General features: G+C 42.0%; 2 protein-coding genes across 3 annotated transcripts; one reads left to right on the forward strand and one right to left on the reverse strand.

The window, feature by feature from the left end:
* The first annotated feature begins 727 nt into the window (after nt 1-727).
* Nucleotides 728-9,568, forward strand: kat2b (K(lysine) acetyltransferase 2B). Its single transcript, XM_026155669.2, has 18 exons — nt 728-1,063; nt 1,886-2,012; nt 2,107-2,252; nt 2,344-2,430; nt 2,532-2,713; nt 2,804-2,995; nt 3,163-3,266; nt 3,399-3,524; nt 4,277-4,410; nt 5,349-5,557; nt 5,651-5,777; nt 5,877-5,987; nt 6,081-6,224; nt 6,326-6,440; nt 7,379-7,409; nt 7,615-7,678; nt 7,770-7,854; nt 8,117-9,568. Exons 1-18 carry the CDS (start codon nt 863-865, stop codon nt 8,308-8,310), a joined length of 2,379 nt encoding a protein of 792 aa, XP_026011454.1. The 5' UTR covers nt 728-862; the 3' UTR covers nt 8,311-9,568.
* Nucleotides 9,569-9,808: 240 nt separating this feature from the next.
* On the reverse strand, nt 9,809-14,016 carry sgo1 (shugoshin 1). 2 transcript variants are annotated; one of them, XM_026155671.2, is made up of 9 exons: nt 13,527-14,016; nt 12,778-12,986; nt 12,586-12,629; nt 12,433-12,494; nt 11,341-12,207; nt 11,081-11,212; nt 10,767-10,937; nt 10,363-10,477; nt 9,809-10,271 (listed from the first exon to the last, which is right to left on the reverse strand). In XM_026155671.2, the coding sequence occupies exons 1-9, from the start codon at nt 13,669-13,671 to the stop codon at nt 10,112-10,114; spliced, it is 1,905 nt and encodes a 634-aa protein (XP_026011456.1). In that variant the 5' UTR covers nt 13,672-14,016; the 3' UTR covers nt 9,809-10,111. The 2 variants fall into 2 exon arrangements, with proteins under 2 accessions (XP_026011456.1, XP_026011455.1); XM_026155670.2 differs by having other exon boundaries at nt 10,363-10,546.
* Nucleotides 14,017-14,675: the final 659 nt, after the last annotated feature.

Raw genomic sequence — 14,675 nt, forward strand, 5'->3', positions numbered from 1 at the left:
GACGATAATTGTAGGAACAGTAAAACAACTATCAGCTGGCACAATGGCGGTTTATGAATAGATGATTTAACACATAAGGATGCAAATTGTAATTTTTTTTTAATTTTTTTTGTTTTGCAGTGAACACTTATTTGCAGCCAGAAACATTTAAATGCAAGCATTTTACAGTACTGTTATGTAATGACCAAATAAATACTGAAATAAATTTGATCATTTATTATTGTAATCAGGCGGTGTGCATGTGTGTGCGTGCCTTTATTACCTCTGGGCCTCAATAGCTTTTTTTATTTTATTTTTTTTACTTTTTGTCTACTACTCTATATGTTTGTTTTGTCCTCTGGAGGTTATGACCCACACTTTTACTTCCCTCATACTCATCATGAAACTGATGAAAGCTTCTAATCATCATCAATCCTGAACTTTAACCTTTTTTTTATTGTTGTTGTTTGGGTGAGCATACTTAAGACATTTCCACATGTTCACTGATATGATGTGAAAATATTTTTAAGGGTCTATAAATATATTTCTAAATGGTGTTGCTATTAATTTCAGTAATTTTTCAGTATAGTCTTGGAAGTCACCTGTGCCTGACTGAAAGTATGGATCCGCTTTTTTTTTCCGCTCCCACCACGTTTGACCTTGAAATTTTGCTATAAATGGTTGCATTTTGTGACCTCTCCTCTTTGAATTGTTGTGGAGTTGGCCTATCCCATGAAGGTCCCCTAGCGGAGGAAAATGGGCCTACAGCGAGAAATTGAAAATAAGGATGAGCGCCATGTCTGATCCTCCGTTTGTGGAATAGAGCGGACGGCGCAGCGAATATTCCCCGGGCTGGCGGTCCCTTCGGGTTTCGGTGGGAATCATGGCCGACAGCGCTGGGATTCAGCAAGGTTCGCCGGCCATCGGAGCCGCGGGCCTGGTTCCGGCCGCTCCTGGAGCCGGAGGCACGGAGGGCTCAGGCGCCGCTAGAGGATCCGCACGTATCGCCGTGAAGAAGGCACAACTACGCTCCTCGCCTCGGCCCAAGAAACTGGAAAAACTCGGAGTGTATTCATCCTGCAAAGTATGCCACATCTGCAAAAGCAGGGCTTTAAAGCGGGGTAGTTTTCGGGGCTCATACTTAAAGTGTGCTGCATTTCCTGGGCTTGGTTGCAATAGTTTTCAAAATGCAAGCACAGCAAAGGAAGCCATTGCCGCACTTGAGTTTCTTGTGTTTTTTCTTTTGCATGCATGAACCAGTTACTAAAGAGGTAATACTAAAAAAATAAAATCCTGACACATTAAGTGTTTTGGAGGGGCTTTTTTTACATCTGGACTTTTCAGCAGGGGCCTTGCAGCTGCAGCCTGTTACAGTGTTACTGCTTCTGTCAAGGTGGGGGGTTGGTGAACGTAAACATTGGCTTGACGCTGGTTTTGGGAGTAGCTGGCTGTGTGCACAAGGTCTGGATACGCGTGTGTGTTTGTGTGCGTGTGTGTGGTCGTGCACGAGACCGTCATAGCAGGGGGGGTAAACAGAGAGGAGTTTATTGGGCTTATGCAGCGTATGATCCGCAGAGAGGGACGGGGTCTTTGTTTTGACAGGGTGACAGCTGCTGGCGGGGGCGGAGTTTGTTGTTGTTTCAGGGCGCATGCTCAGAACAGCACCTTCAGCTGATCATGTCCCCGCCCCCTGTTACTGTAGAAAGTCGGGCATAACATCTCTCGTTTAACCTGAGAGAGCCTGGAAAAGCTTTTAAGATATTTATGTAATAAAAAAGCAAAACTTAACAAGATGAATGGTTTTCCTTAATTGTTCTATGTAATCTGCCCCCATTTATTGCTCATTTGCTGCTTTTAATATCGTCTTTGTGCCTGCTTGTACTCATTTAACCTCTATTTATCGCAGGCTGAAGGAGCCTGTAAGTGTAATGGCTGGAAAAGTCAGAACCCCCCTCCTACACCTCCTCAAACAGAGCAGCAGTCCAACGCAGTCAACCTCCAGGAGCCCTGTCGGAGCTGCTCTCACACTTTGGGTAAGTCGGCATGCCCACCAGAGAAGCTGCATCAGAAAATAATACCAAGAAGGGTAAGCTAGATGAATTTCATTGGCTTATTTCTTCTTTCCAGGTGATCATGTGACCCATCTAGAAAATGTTTCAGAGGAGGAAATGAACAGGCTTCTTGGCATTGTTCTGGATGTGGAGTATCTGTACACGTGCATTCACAAAGAGGAGGATGCTGACACTAAACAAGTCTACTTTTCCCTCTTCAAAGTAATTTTATTGCTTTACACTCGATTTGAAGCAAGGTAGAGTTTTCAGATCTCGCTCGCTTTAAACAAACGCCATCTTTTTCCATTGTCAGCTGCTGAGGAAGTCCATCCTACAGATGGGTAAACCAATGTTAGAAGCACAGGAGAGTCCGCCGTTTGAAAAGCCCAGCATCGAGCAGGTAGAGAAATAAGTCTCCACTGCACAGACTCTTTCATCCTCTGATCTTTATCTTACTTTTGATATATTTGTTCTTTCTTTTACTCCACGTTTCTGAAATAGGGGGTGAACAATTTTGTCCAGTACAAATTCAGCCACCTGCCATCTAAAGAACGCCAAACCATTATGGAGCTGGCTAAGATGTTTCTCAACCAGATCAACTACTGGCAGTTGGAAACGCCCTCTCAAAGACGCCAAAGGGTGCCCAATGACGACGCAGCTGGATACAAAGTCAACTACACTAGGTAGCAGAGTAGACAGATATCTTGTGCCTGCCTTTCCTGCACCAGTACAGTTACAAGCTGTAAGATAATTATGGGATATGCTTGTTCCAGATGGCTCTGCTACTGCAATGTTCCTCAGTTCTGTGACAGCCTGCCCCGCTACGAGACCACTCAGATCTTTGGGCGGACGCTTTTGCGTTCTGTCTTCACTGTGATGAGGAAACAGCTGCTGGAGCAGGCCAGACAGGAGAAGGACAAGCTCCCTCCTGAGAAACGCACACTCATTCTTACACACTTTCCCAAGTAAGAGATACAGAAGGCTCACATGCAGTTAGCCACACAGGCCTTCAAGTAGCTACACTCTGGGATGTGCTTCACATCCTCAGTATGAAACCAGACCGTAGCCACTTATGTAAAGTTGACTGCTTGTTTTAATATAGTTAAGTAGTTGTTGTGATTTCTCTGCTCAGGTTCTTGTCAATGCTGGAGGAGGAGGTTTACAGTCATAACTCTCCAATCTGGAGCCAAGACTTCTTGGCAGGGGCAGCGGGAGGGCAGATTCCTATCCACACAGGTGACACGCCCTCCCACACACCCTCGCCGAAACGCCTCTCAAGATGACACTTGTTTTTTTATGAAAAGGTTAAAGCCTATGACTGAATAAATTCAATTTCCTCTGTGGGTTTTTTTTTTTTTTTTTGTGTAGTTATAAGTGCTGCTTCAGTGGCCAGGCCGCTGTACTACAGCACCAGTCCCGTGTCAGTGGACCCGTCCACCTGCGGCAGTGTCAGTCCTGCCAGGAAGGCAGCTTCTGTACTGGAGCCAAACCCAGGTATTGCTGACAAGCCTGTTATTACTCACGAGGTTTCAGTTAAGCCAACTTATTGCGTAACAGTACAACAACAAAAAGTGTGGACCTGAGTAAAGTCAGCCTTGTTTTACACATTTAAAAGTGGAACGGTTTCTACTTTACAGCGAAATGACTCAAGTCAGCCGTCCTTTAAGATCGTTTCTAGTTTTGGAGATTTTTATGCTTTTAGTGTAACCCTGTTTTAAATGCTGCCTCTAAGATCTGTCATCACATGAAGGTGAAGTAAACCCCAGAGCTGCTTCTAACAAACAAAGTACATATAGGTTTAAAATGAAGACTGAAGATAGTAGACTTCAGATGTCCGTCACTTGTTTACCAACCATACCAACAGTACCACATCACCCCAACAGAGCACTTTGCTCTCAGACTGCAGATTAACTTGTGGGTCCTAGGATATTTAAAAGTAGAATGGGAGGCAGAGGCTTCAGCTTTCAAACATCTCATTCTGTAGAACCAGTTTCCAGGATTTCTGTCTCCACCTGCTTTCTTCTTTTTCCCTCTAACGCCAGTAACAACAGATGGCTGCCTCTCCCACAGCCTGGTTCTGTTGGAGCTTTCTTCCTGCTAAAAGGGAGTTTTTCTATCCCACTGTTGCCAAGTGCTTGCTCAGAGGGGGTCGTCTGATTGTTGGGGTTTTTTCTCTAATATTGTTTTTACCTTACAACATAAAGCCCCTTGAGTAATGAGAGCTTTCCTCTGTGTACACTCCCCAGCTGGAGAAAAGCGTAAACCTTCTGAGCCCCTTTCCCATGAGGAAAACAAGAGACCCAGGGTGGTTGGTGACATCCCCATGGACCTCATCAATGAAGTCATGGCGACTATCGCTGATCCTGCTGCCATTCCAGAGGTAACCCATTATTGTTTAGTCACAGCATGGAGCCCAATTAGTTGGAAGTGAATTTAATCTTCATATGATAAGTATGATAAGTAGTAATTTGGGCTAAAATTCTATCATTTCTATAATTATAGCCCACTTATAAGCTGTTTGTCAGAAACTGTATCCGAGTGCTTGTGAGGCCTGATGATTTCCACTTCCTCTTCTTGTATAACGCTCCCTGTTATGTTATCTTTGCCATGTCGAAAACTTAATTGCGAGCTTCATATGAAATCTGAGCCAATCACTGCGGCGCGGTGTCATCTATGAGTGGGATAAGATAACGGCCCTTTTTACACTGTTGCTGTATGTGACAAAAAGTAAAAGTGAGAAGACACACCAGCGCATATCACTCCAGCTTCTGATACACAGCTGTTTTCTTGAAACCTTTCTGTCAGTCAAGACGTCTCACATCTGTAAATCAAGTGAAGATAAACGGAAATGGCCCGTGCTCTCTTCTTCAGTTGTTTTGGGGTTACTCCTAGTTTATTTTGAAACTGGCATCACCTGCGATGCTTTTCAATCTGACTCAAGTCTTGGATTTTTAAGAGAAATAAGAAGGCACTGCAGATTTGCAAAGGGCAGTTATGTAATCTTCACAGATACCATCCAGACCCACAGCCTCTATCAGATTTTCCAGGCTGACACTTTATAACAAGAGTAAAAAGAATTAAAGTCATTAGATAATTGTAAATCTTCTCATCCTTCCAGCCTAATCATTTTCCTGTCAGTGTCAGATCTCATGGTAATTGGTCTTAATCTCCTTCCAAGCTGCCATAATGTGTCTGTATAGCACTTCATTTATTTTTTTTAGTCGTAGGTTAATTGTCCCTGCACAAAATGTTCAAGTCCTCTGCACATCACAGCAAATTTTGGACCATGATTTATTTGATACCTTCCTGTCTGTGCAGACTAGCCTGCTATCAGCTCACTCTGCACGTGACGAAGCCGCCCGCCTGGAGGAGCGCAGGGGCGTGATTGAATTCCACGTCATTGGGAACTCCCTAAACCAGAAGCCCAACAAGAGGATCTTGATGTGGCTCGTCGGCCTTCAGAACGTGTTCTCCCATCAGCTTCCCCGCATGCCCAAGGAGTACATCACGCGGCTGGTGTTCGATCCGTGAGTGTAACTCTGCCTCATCGTCCCACCTTAAGTTCAGAGGGTTATAGAGAAGCAGATTCCCTCTGTAAAATTCATCTTTTTTTCTGGTAGGAAACACAAAACGCTGTCCCTGATCAAGGACGGGAGAGTGATCGGAGGGATCTGTTTCCGGATGTTTCCATCGCAAGGCTTCACAGAGATTGTCTTCTGTGCCGTCACCTCCAATGAGCAGGTCAAGGTGAGAGCGTGCCCAGCTTTATTTCTCAGCTTGGTGGGTATTCAGTGATATCTGGATGGCCGGCTCTAACCCTTTCCTGGTCTGACTGTGTGGTTGCAGGGTTATGGAACACATTTGATGAACCACCTGAAAGAATATCACATAAAGCATGAAATCCTCAATTTTCTCACTTACGCTGATGAATACGCCATTGGGTACTTTAAGAAACAGGTAACATTAATAACGGCCATTAGTAACAATAATATAATAAATAGAGGCAGTGCGTGGCAGCTCCAGGATAAATTATTACTTCCTCCTTATCAGGGTTTCTCAAAAGACATAAAGGTTCCCAAGTCCAAGTATGTGGGCTACATCAAGGATTATGAAGGAGCCACACTCATGGGCTGTGAGCTCAACCCCAGCATCCCCTACACAGAGTTCTCTGTCATCATCAAGAAGCAGAAAGAGGTGTGTGGGTGACTTTTAAATGAACTCTTTAATATTTTATTGATCTAAATGCTTCTTTCTGTCCCCTCAACTAAGATTTTTTTCTCATTTGTTGCCTTCAGATAATCAAGAAGCTGATTGAGAGGAAACAGGCTCAGATCAGAAAAGTCTATCCAGGGCTGTCCTGTTTTAAGGATGGAGTCCGGCAGATTCCCATTGAGAGCATTCCTGGCATACGTATGTTATTCTTTTTCAGTGTTGGGTAACCTTGGCTTTTAAAAGTAGCTTGATACATTACAAGATTATTGGCATTAAAAAGTAATGATTGCCATTACAGCATTAATGCTGAGGAAAGTAGGCCACTTACCACATACATCCTGTGCAATTAAGCTGTCCAACTTATTGGTTATATTATCTACTGGGTTTTTATGGGCTTTATCGTACATCTACCTCTATAATCACCATCAACCTTGTTAATTTCCTCGGAGTGACAGGTTAGGCAGAACTAAAAGCTAATTAATCAAATACTTTTCGGATTTAAAGGCTGTTCTCTATGAAATCTGGATGGGTGGTTATTTTCCGTATGTATGGCTACCAGCCAAGGACTAGAGCAGGTTGCACGTGAATGCAAGAATTATGATGAATTTTTTTGAATTTGTTTTGTGGCAACAAGACAAGCAGTAATTGCAATGTCACACAAGAAAAACAGTGGTTGGAGACTGCAGGGCAACCAAAATTATTGCACTCAGCTCGCTATGTGCCTGCCTTTGAAGTGGTTGCTTTGAAGAAGGGAACCAGATTGTAAACCACTTCCAGTCAGCTAACATCTCTATAGAAACATTGGTGTGTCAGGACAGTGAGAAATCAGCAATAAGACTGAGTCAGCATCATGTCTGCTATTGCAAAGACTGACTGCAAGTTGTTTAGAGTCTATCTTTTTTCCAATTAAATGGGAATTCGTTGCAGACTTTTGCCAGGTTTAGAGTGCAACACGCTCAACCTCTGCGTAACTAATTGGTCATCCAACTACTTCCAAAAAAAATTCTGCACAATCATTCGCCAGCCAGCATTTTTTTGTGGTTACACGGAAGTTGCTGACCTATTCTTCCTCTAGTGACTAGAGAATGACTCCATTCTGGTGTATGAGTGTAATATTAGTTTATTTATATCAACAGGTGAAACTGGCTGGAAGCCTGTGGGCAAAGGGTAAGATGCTCCACTAATGATTTGGCTAATGTATTCACATTATATATTTGATCATTTTTGTCAACAATGATACAGTCAGACATTGTCTCTGGCCTTCATTTATGACAAAAATTTGCAGGCAATAATAACACGCATGCACATCTGGAAATAGCACTTCGCTAGCCTCAGTTTTATATCGTTTTTTCTACCATTTTTCACTCTTCAGGAAAGAACTGAAAGACCCCGATCAACTGTATAGCACTCTGAAAACTATCCTCCAACATGTGAAGGTGAGGGATAGACACGTATAATGGGGTCTACATCTGACACACACATACACAGACAAACAGTTTTCTTAAAGGACTGCTTTATGTGTTTTAGAGTCACCAGAATGCCTGGCCTTTTATGGAGCCTGTGAAAAAAACAGAAGCACCTGGGTACTACCAAGTCATACGCTTCCCCATGGGTACGTGTGTTAACAAGCACAGTTGTCTTAAAGGGGAGGAGATGAGTTACAGTTTGTGTATTACTAATTGTCTGCACTAGTCATTGCATAGTTGTACATTGTTTTGCGGTACGACAGCAGATCATTTCTAATTAAAGTCCACATCTTTTACTGTTGTTATTCAGCTGGCATTAAAGCATGAACTAAGTGGGGTTTATTTGTTAAATGCTATACTCATCCAACCACTGAAAGGTATCATAATTGAAATTTCACATTTTTACAGACCTCAAGACAATGAGCGAGCGTCTAAAGAGCCGGTACTACACGACACGGAAGCTTTTTATGGCCGACATGCAGCGAATTTTCACAAACTGTCGTGAATACAACCCTCCAGAGAGCGAGTACTACAAGTGTGCGAACCTACTGGAGAAGTTCTTCTACACTAAGATCAAAGAGGCGGGCCTAATTGAGAAGTAAACCAGAGGAAGAGATTTGTCTTCACCTGCACAAGGATGAGGGTGTCCTGGGACAATGAACTATTGTTTTAGACAATGCAAAAGACAAGCAAAGCAAAGGACACGACTACTGATTCTGGAGTAGATAGGTTTCAGAAACATATCTTAATGTAAAAGGTGCAAACGGGTCTTGGATGAACACTTTTGTAATGTTTGATGCTTGCTGGCCTAGACCATAAATCAGTAGCTTAGAATACCCTGAAAGATGGGTCACAAGGGGAAGGCCTCATTTAAGAACTGTAAGACTGTTTCCGTTTCCAGACAAAAGCATTGTAGTTTTTGTATTTGACCATGTGTCTCAGAGGCCCATGGAAAGAAAAGAAGAGCAGTAGTAAAACATTAAGCAGAGCAGGTGTTGTTTGTGTGCTGAAAGCACTGTATCATGACAGCTGATCAGAGATTAACCACCCATCTTACTTAATCTTTGTTTTCATACTGCCTTTTCTGTGTCTGCCTCCTCCTCTCAGTTGACTCAGGTAGAGATGTCATGAGGAATTGCCGCATGCGCGGTAGATTAGTGTTACCTGTGAGAAAAGGGACTGAGAGTCCAAGTTTTCCTGTCTGTAAAACTCTACTCTTGTGAGCACGCATGACGTTAATGAAGTCAAAGTTTGTCTGTGAAGAGTTCATCCTGCCAAAAGAGGAATACATACTTTAAATTTGTACAGATTTTAATGCACTTATACCCCACTGTACATTTTAAATGTGTATATAACATATATTTTCTTTCCCAGAACTGAAAAAGGACAACAAAAAAAACCCAATCTTTTGCTTTTATCGTGTCACGTAGGGCAATTTGACTATCAAAATGCACTTTTATTTTTCCAAGTATTAGTTAACATGAATGAGAGCATCTCCTTTCCTTTAGAATTTGTTTTACATAGAAATTACACTGTTGACTAAGGACTAATTTAATTATCTAGAGTATATTCTTATTTATGTGCTGTAATTTAGAAGAATGATACTTAAGGCAAGTTCTTAATTTATTATTTCTTATTTTTGTCCGGCAGATGGAGATTGATAACTTTATACTTTGGAGATAAACGAAAAGATTGTGCAATACTATGTACTTTTACTGTTTTGTAAAAAAGGTGTTTGTACTTTTCAAGCTTTAGAAAAAAAAATACCTTTTGTAATGTCTGGAGAGATAATTTCATGCTTTCTACAGTGACATAGCATTAGCCTATTTTATAGACTGAATAAAACAGAAGTGAGGCTAATTGCGTGTGTGCACTTTTTCCTACACAAAGACCTTGCTAGCCTTAATTGGGTTCAGCTGCAAACACAGCTGAGCTTCTCAGGCCCAAAAAAACGAAACAGGGCTTTGATGAGAACCAGACTATAAATGGTTTGCATGGCCAGTGTTCCTTTGCAACTACACAACACTAAAACTGATGTCCAGACCTCATTGAGTTAAGCCCAAATTTGTTGTGTTCAGATATTAACCTGTCACAATGATGTGTAAACGCTTATATGAAGTTTATTATCATACAGTAGAAGAAACATAAGCAGAATTACAAACAAACTTCTTAAAGAATTCATAATAAACAATTTAAAATTGGGAAATGGCAAAATTAGGAAATCTGAGAAGGCTAATACTACATTCACCTAAAGACAAATAACAGAAATGAAAGCTTAAGAGACAAACATAAAGAAATATATAAAAATCATCACAGTTGTTCTTTATCACAAAGAAATCTCACTGACAGTAATACAAGAAAAAAAACTAAATTAAAAATCACTTCAAAGTCAGGCAACAACTTTCAGCGACACCCAACAAAAGACTCATTGTACTTTTCAAACGGCTGATGCACGCTCCTTGAATTCCTTGGATTCTGCACAGACCTCCTGCCAGGCTTCTGCTTGAAAATTGGAGAGCGGAGGAACTGCACATCTGTGAACTTATCTCCCCGCCGAAGTTTCCTATTGAGGAGAAATGTTGAGTTTTCTTGCAGTAACAAAGAAAATAAAAACACAGTAAACCACGTGCAGTAGAGAGCGTTTGTGAGCTTACGCGTGCAACGAGGGCTCCTTGTAGTTGACCGCCATGGTGCAGCGCCGCTTGCGGATAGGAACGGGGGTGGAGCATCGAGAATCAGATGAGCCTCCACAGGAAAATTTACGATAGGCTGCAGGGGACAGATTGGTCACATCACACAGACTCAAGCCCCGCCCTGCTGGCCTTACACCAAGCCCACCTGCAGGAACGTGAAGGAAAACGTGACCCGTGAGAAAGAGGAAAAAGGAAACGGTAAATTCACACGCATACACCAGTGCAACACAACAAAAAGGTGAATCAGCCAGCCCCTTGTGCTCAAAGATGTTGGCAACAAAAGGTTATTTATCAGAAAGAGAACACTTTCACAGTGATGTGTAAACTGGACATGCAGTTTTGGATTGAATCCTGTAACAGCTTACGTTTCTTGCATGATTTGAGCCTCTTTGGAGTTTGGTGGGGTAAAAGTGGTGGAGCTTCACCGGAGGAATCTCCAAAATTGGACAGGACATTGTCTATTCTCATCATCTCAGCTTCAATCAGAGGGCTGACAGGAAGCAAACAATCATTCTCCATTCCTTCTCCACGAGCCTCTGAAGCACCAGAACGAACAAACAAACACACACACACACACACACACACACACACAGTTTAATTACCATTTCATACTTTTTTGTTTATGTTTATTATGTTTTTTGTTTAATTCGTTTTTTAATGGCACAAATTAAACACCTACCTTGATAATTATCATGTTCTATCTTTACAGGGTCAGGGCTGTTAGAATAGCTAAAATCAGGTGACTGATCGAGGCGACCTGCTGCCTCTTCAGAGCCTGTAGTCTTGGGACTTGCCTCTTCATCTCTGAAGACTACAAAAAACAAAATTCAATAAAATACCAGAACGTCTTCAATTATCAAATGTTAAAGAAAAAAAGAGACCAACAACAAATAAAAAATTAAACAAAAGCTGAGATTAAAAACAAATCTAAATGCTTACCAGTGATCTCTGGTTTCGGAGGGATGTTTTCCGTCTTTCTGACTGCGCTGGAGAGCCGGCCTCTTCGAGTGGTGATGCCCTTGGTCTTGTTAGGGGAAGCTGGTCTCTGTCTGGTCTTGTGAGGAACATAAAGGCTGTCTTCTGATTCAGAAGATGGAGATGAAGAGCTGGATTCACTGTGCTTGGAAATCACAGGTGAAGTTTCAGCCTGGGCCTGTCCTGTTTCTTGAGCCTCCTCACTCAAGGGTGTAATTCGCTGATTATCCTCAGCCTTGGCCCTGAATGGCGTGATGTGGACGGTCTCTTCACAGTCAAAGTCAAATGTGTCATTAAATCCCAGTGAAGTGTTGAGTTTATTGCCCTGTGCTGGAGGTGCCGTTTTGGCCCGTGTGGCTGATCGGTCCCGACTCTTTGACCTGGTTCTGGGTTTGGTATTCTCCCATGGTTTCTTTAATGGGGCACGCTCTGGTTTGCGCCCTCTCTCGGGTTTTCTTGAAACCTGTTCTGGTTTGGAGGACAGCTGCTGTTGCTGTGTCTGCTTCCTGGCGACCTGTTGTCTGCTTTTTTTGGGTGGCACTGGTTCAGGAGTAGAGTGCTGTAACTCCTCAGCGAAACCTGGATCTGCCATCTCTTGTTCTTCTAATTTTTGCATTTGACTGAGATTTTCACTGTCACTGCGAATAGGACTTGGGATCCAAGACCCAAAGCCAGGAACTGGACCTTCCTCACCCAGAATCCTCTGTTCTTGCAAACGTTCAGACCTCCTCCTGTTTTTATCTGTACGCTGACGCCGCACTCCTACTGTAGATGGCAAGGTCACCTGTTTTTCACACTGAGGATCCCCATTCTTGTTAGAGAGCTGAGGGTCTATGAAGAAACAAACGAACACGCACACACACATTAAATAATTTCAATGTCTTGACTGTAGGATTAAGATAGATGCAAATGTCAGAAGAATAAGATTGAGACAATGTCCAAAGTTACTATATTAAAAGAAAGACCTCCAATAAGTAATATATTTGGTTAATAAGTTAACAGTCATGGATAATACATAACAAAAAATCTGGGATATTGAAGTATTTTTATGCATACCTGCACAAACTGGTGAAGATTCACAGATGATGTGGTCCAGGTTCTGGCTGGTCCGCTTTCTTCTGTAATTTAAGAGGAAGCAAATCTCAATATTTCACTCAGTTTAAGGCATATAACATTTTTTATGTAAGTCATTAAGTTTTAAAACCTTACCTAACTGAATGCATGTTGTGCTTGGCATCAGTAGAAGGTTTAGTCTAAACGAAGCAAATAAATAATTCATACATTTTCTTTTACATTCAAAGTGCAGTGTCTCAAAATAATTCATATGGTCTACTAATAACTTAGGACATTCCTAATTTAAAAAATAAAATAAAAAAAAATCTGACAGCTGACAGTGCGTACCTCTGAAGCATTCGCCTGCAGAGCCTCCTGTTCTTTCAGCTTTCTCTTGAGCAGAAGCAGGTGAAGGAAGAGTGCCTGCTGCTCTCTTTTCAGCTGCAGGATCACTGCATTAGCCTGCCTCACTTTCTCCTTTTCAGCTTGCAAGGCCACAGCCAGCGCCTTGTTGTTCACCTGCACACCCATCAGGATGGTGTGCGTGGAGGTACTTCCTGAGAAAAGAAAAACGGAATCCAGTAAATGTCAGCATCATTATCAGAATATTAACACACCGTCTCACAGTGTGGTATGCTGGCTGCTCAGCTGCTGACAAAAAAGCTCTACTGAAGGCCATTAACACAGCTGTAAACGACAGCTCTCAGCCTGGCCACAATCTGTTTGAGTTGCAGCCCTCAGGCAGACACTCATTAAAAACTTGGGTTTCACAGATTCTATTTCTATTACCACAATTAATTTATATTTACATTCTGTTTATTTATTATACTTATCCCCCATGCCAGAAATCTTCACCTGCAGATTGGAAATCAGCTGACCCAGGAGCTTTATGTTCCAACTACCTTTTTTTAAACAATCTTATAGTGTGTTTCAGTAACTTCATGGATTAATAAATGCAAGAATGTGGGTTTAACATGGATGCAGCAAACTGGAGAGGCATTCCCAATCTCGTTATTTCAATAACAACAAATTTTTTCTATTCTATTAGGTAACTTTATTGGGGGGTGGGCAGAATTGACAAAAGATTATTTACTTACCACTTGTTTTGTTCATCATCCTTGACCGGCCCCCGCTGGGGGCTGTGGCACTGGCCAGACGTTTGTTCCTCTTCTCCTTCATTTTCTCCTTGATGTCCTCCAGACTTTGCTGGAAGGACTTCTTCTGGGTCCGTTCTCTCACCATGACTCGGGATCGGTTATTACGGCGAAGTTCAGTGTGCAGTTCAAAAGCTTAACGCAGTAGCAAAACGGTATATCGGAGCAAAACAAACGAGGAAGCTAATGTGCGAGCTAGCCGTTAACGTTTGTCAACGCACTTTTCACTAACTGCAGTCTGGCATTGTATTCGAAAACAGCACCAAATGAAACCTACCGGAATAAATATTTAAATCACCAACACAATCCGTTTATATGATACCACTCGAGCAAAAAACACATTTAGCGCTTAAAATGAGGAAACAAAATAATAATTTTTTTAATCGCAGCCTCCGTCCTCCGAGAGTTGCCGTTCGAATTGAGAACTTCGACTGCTGATTGGTAAGAATTTCAGACGACGTCACTTCCTCCGCATGAAACGGCCGTCCGCTAGATGGCGCTAATGTATAATAGAAAACAAACCGCGTTTCCTCGCAGAGGAGACGTAATTTATTTAGTATTCATTATTCGTCTGCATATTCTGCTCCATTGAGACTAAACAGGAGACTACCGCACACAAGTACAATTATCTAATTATAATCCCTGCCGCTTCAAGCTGTCCCTTTTCACCCATATCATCCCTGTCAGCTGGAAACAAAGCAAAGAAAAAAAAACATCCACAACTGGGAAATAGAGCCATAGTAAACGTCTGTTTTTTCACAAGTAGGAATTAGATTAAAACCCATTAAGGATCAGGCTCATTCAACCAAAATGAGCATTTATAGCATAATTGACTGCTGAAGATAAGAGCATTCAGAGCTCAGTAGAGTGCTCAGCTGCATGTGGATGGAGCTGATAACTGTGTTCATCCTAAACCCTCTGGCAAGCAGTGTTTGAGTCATATTATTTTGAGTTTTTCCTGAAACTGCGGTGGCTTTTTCAGTGTACGATTGTACAGCAGCTAAGAAAGACAGTCAATGATTAGATCAATGTATTTTTTTTATTGAGCTAGCAGGTCTTTTGACAGTCTCTTCCAGTATACAGACTCCTGTC

Source organism: Astatotilapia calliptera, chromosome 22 (assembly GCF_964374335.1).
Source record: "Astatotilapia calliptera chromosome 22, fAstCal68.1, whole genome shotgun sequence".
NCBI classification, from domain to species: domain Eukaryota; kingdom Metazoa; phylum Chordata; class Actinopteri; order Cichliformes; family Cichlidae; genus Astatotilapia; species Astatotilapia calliptera.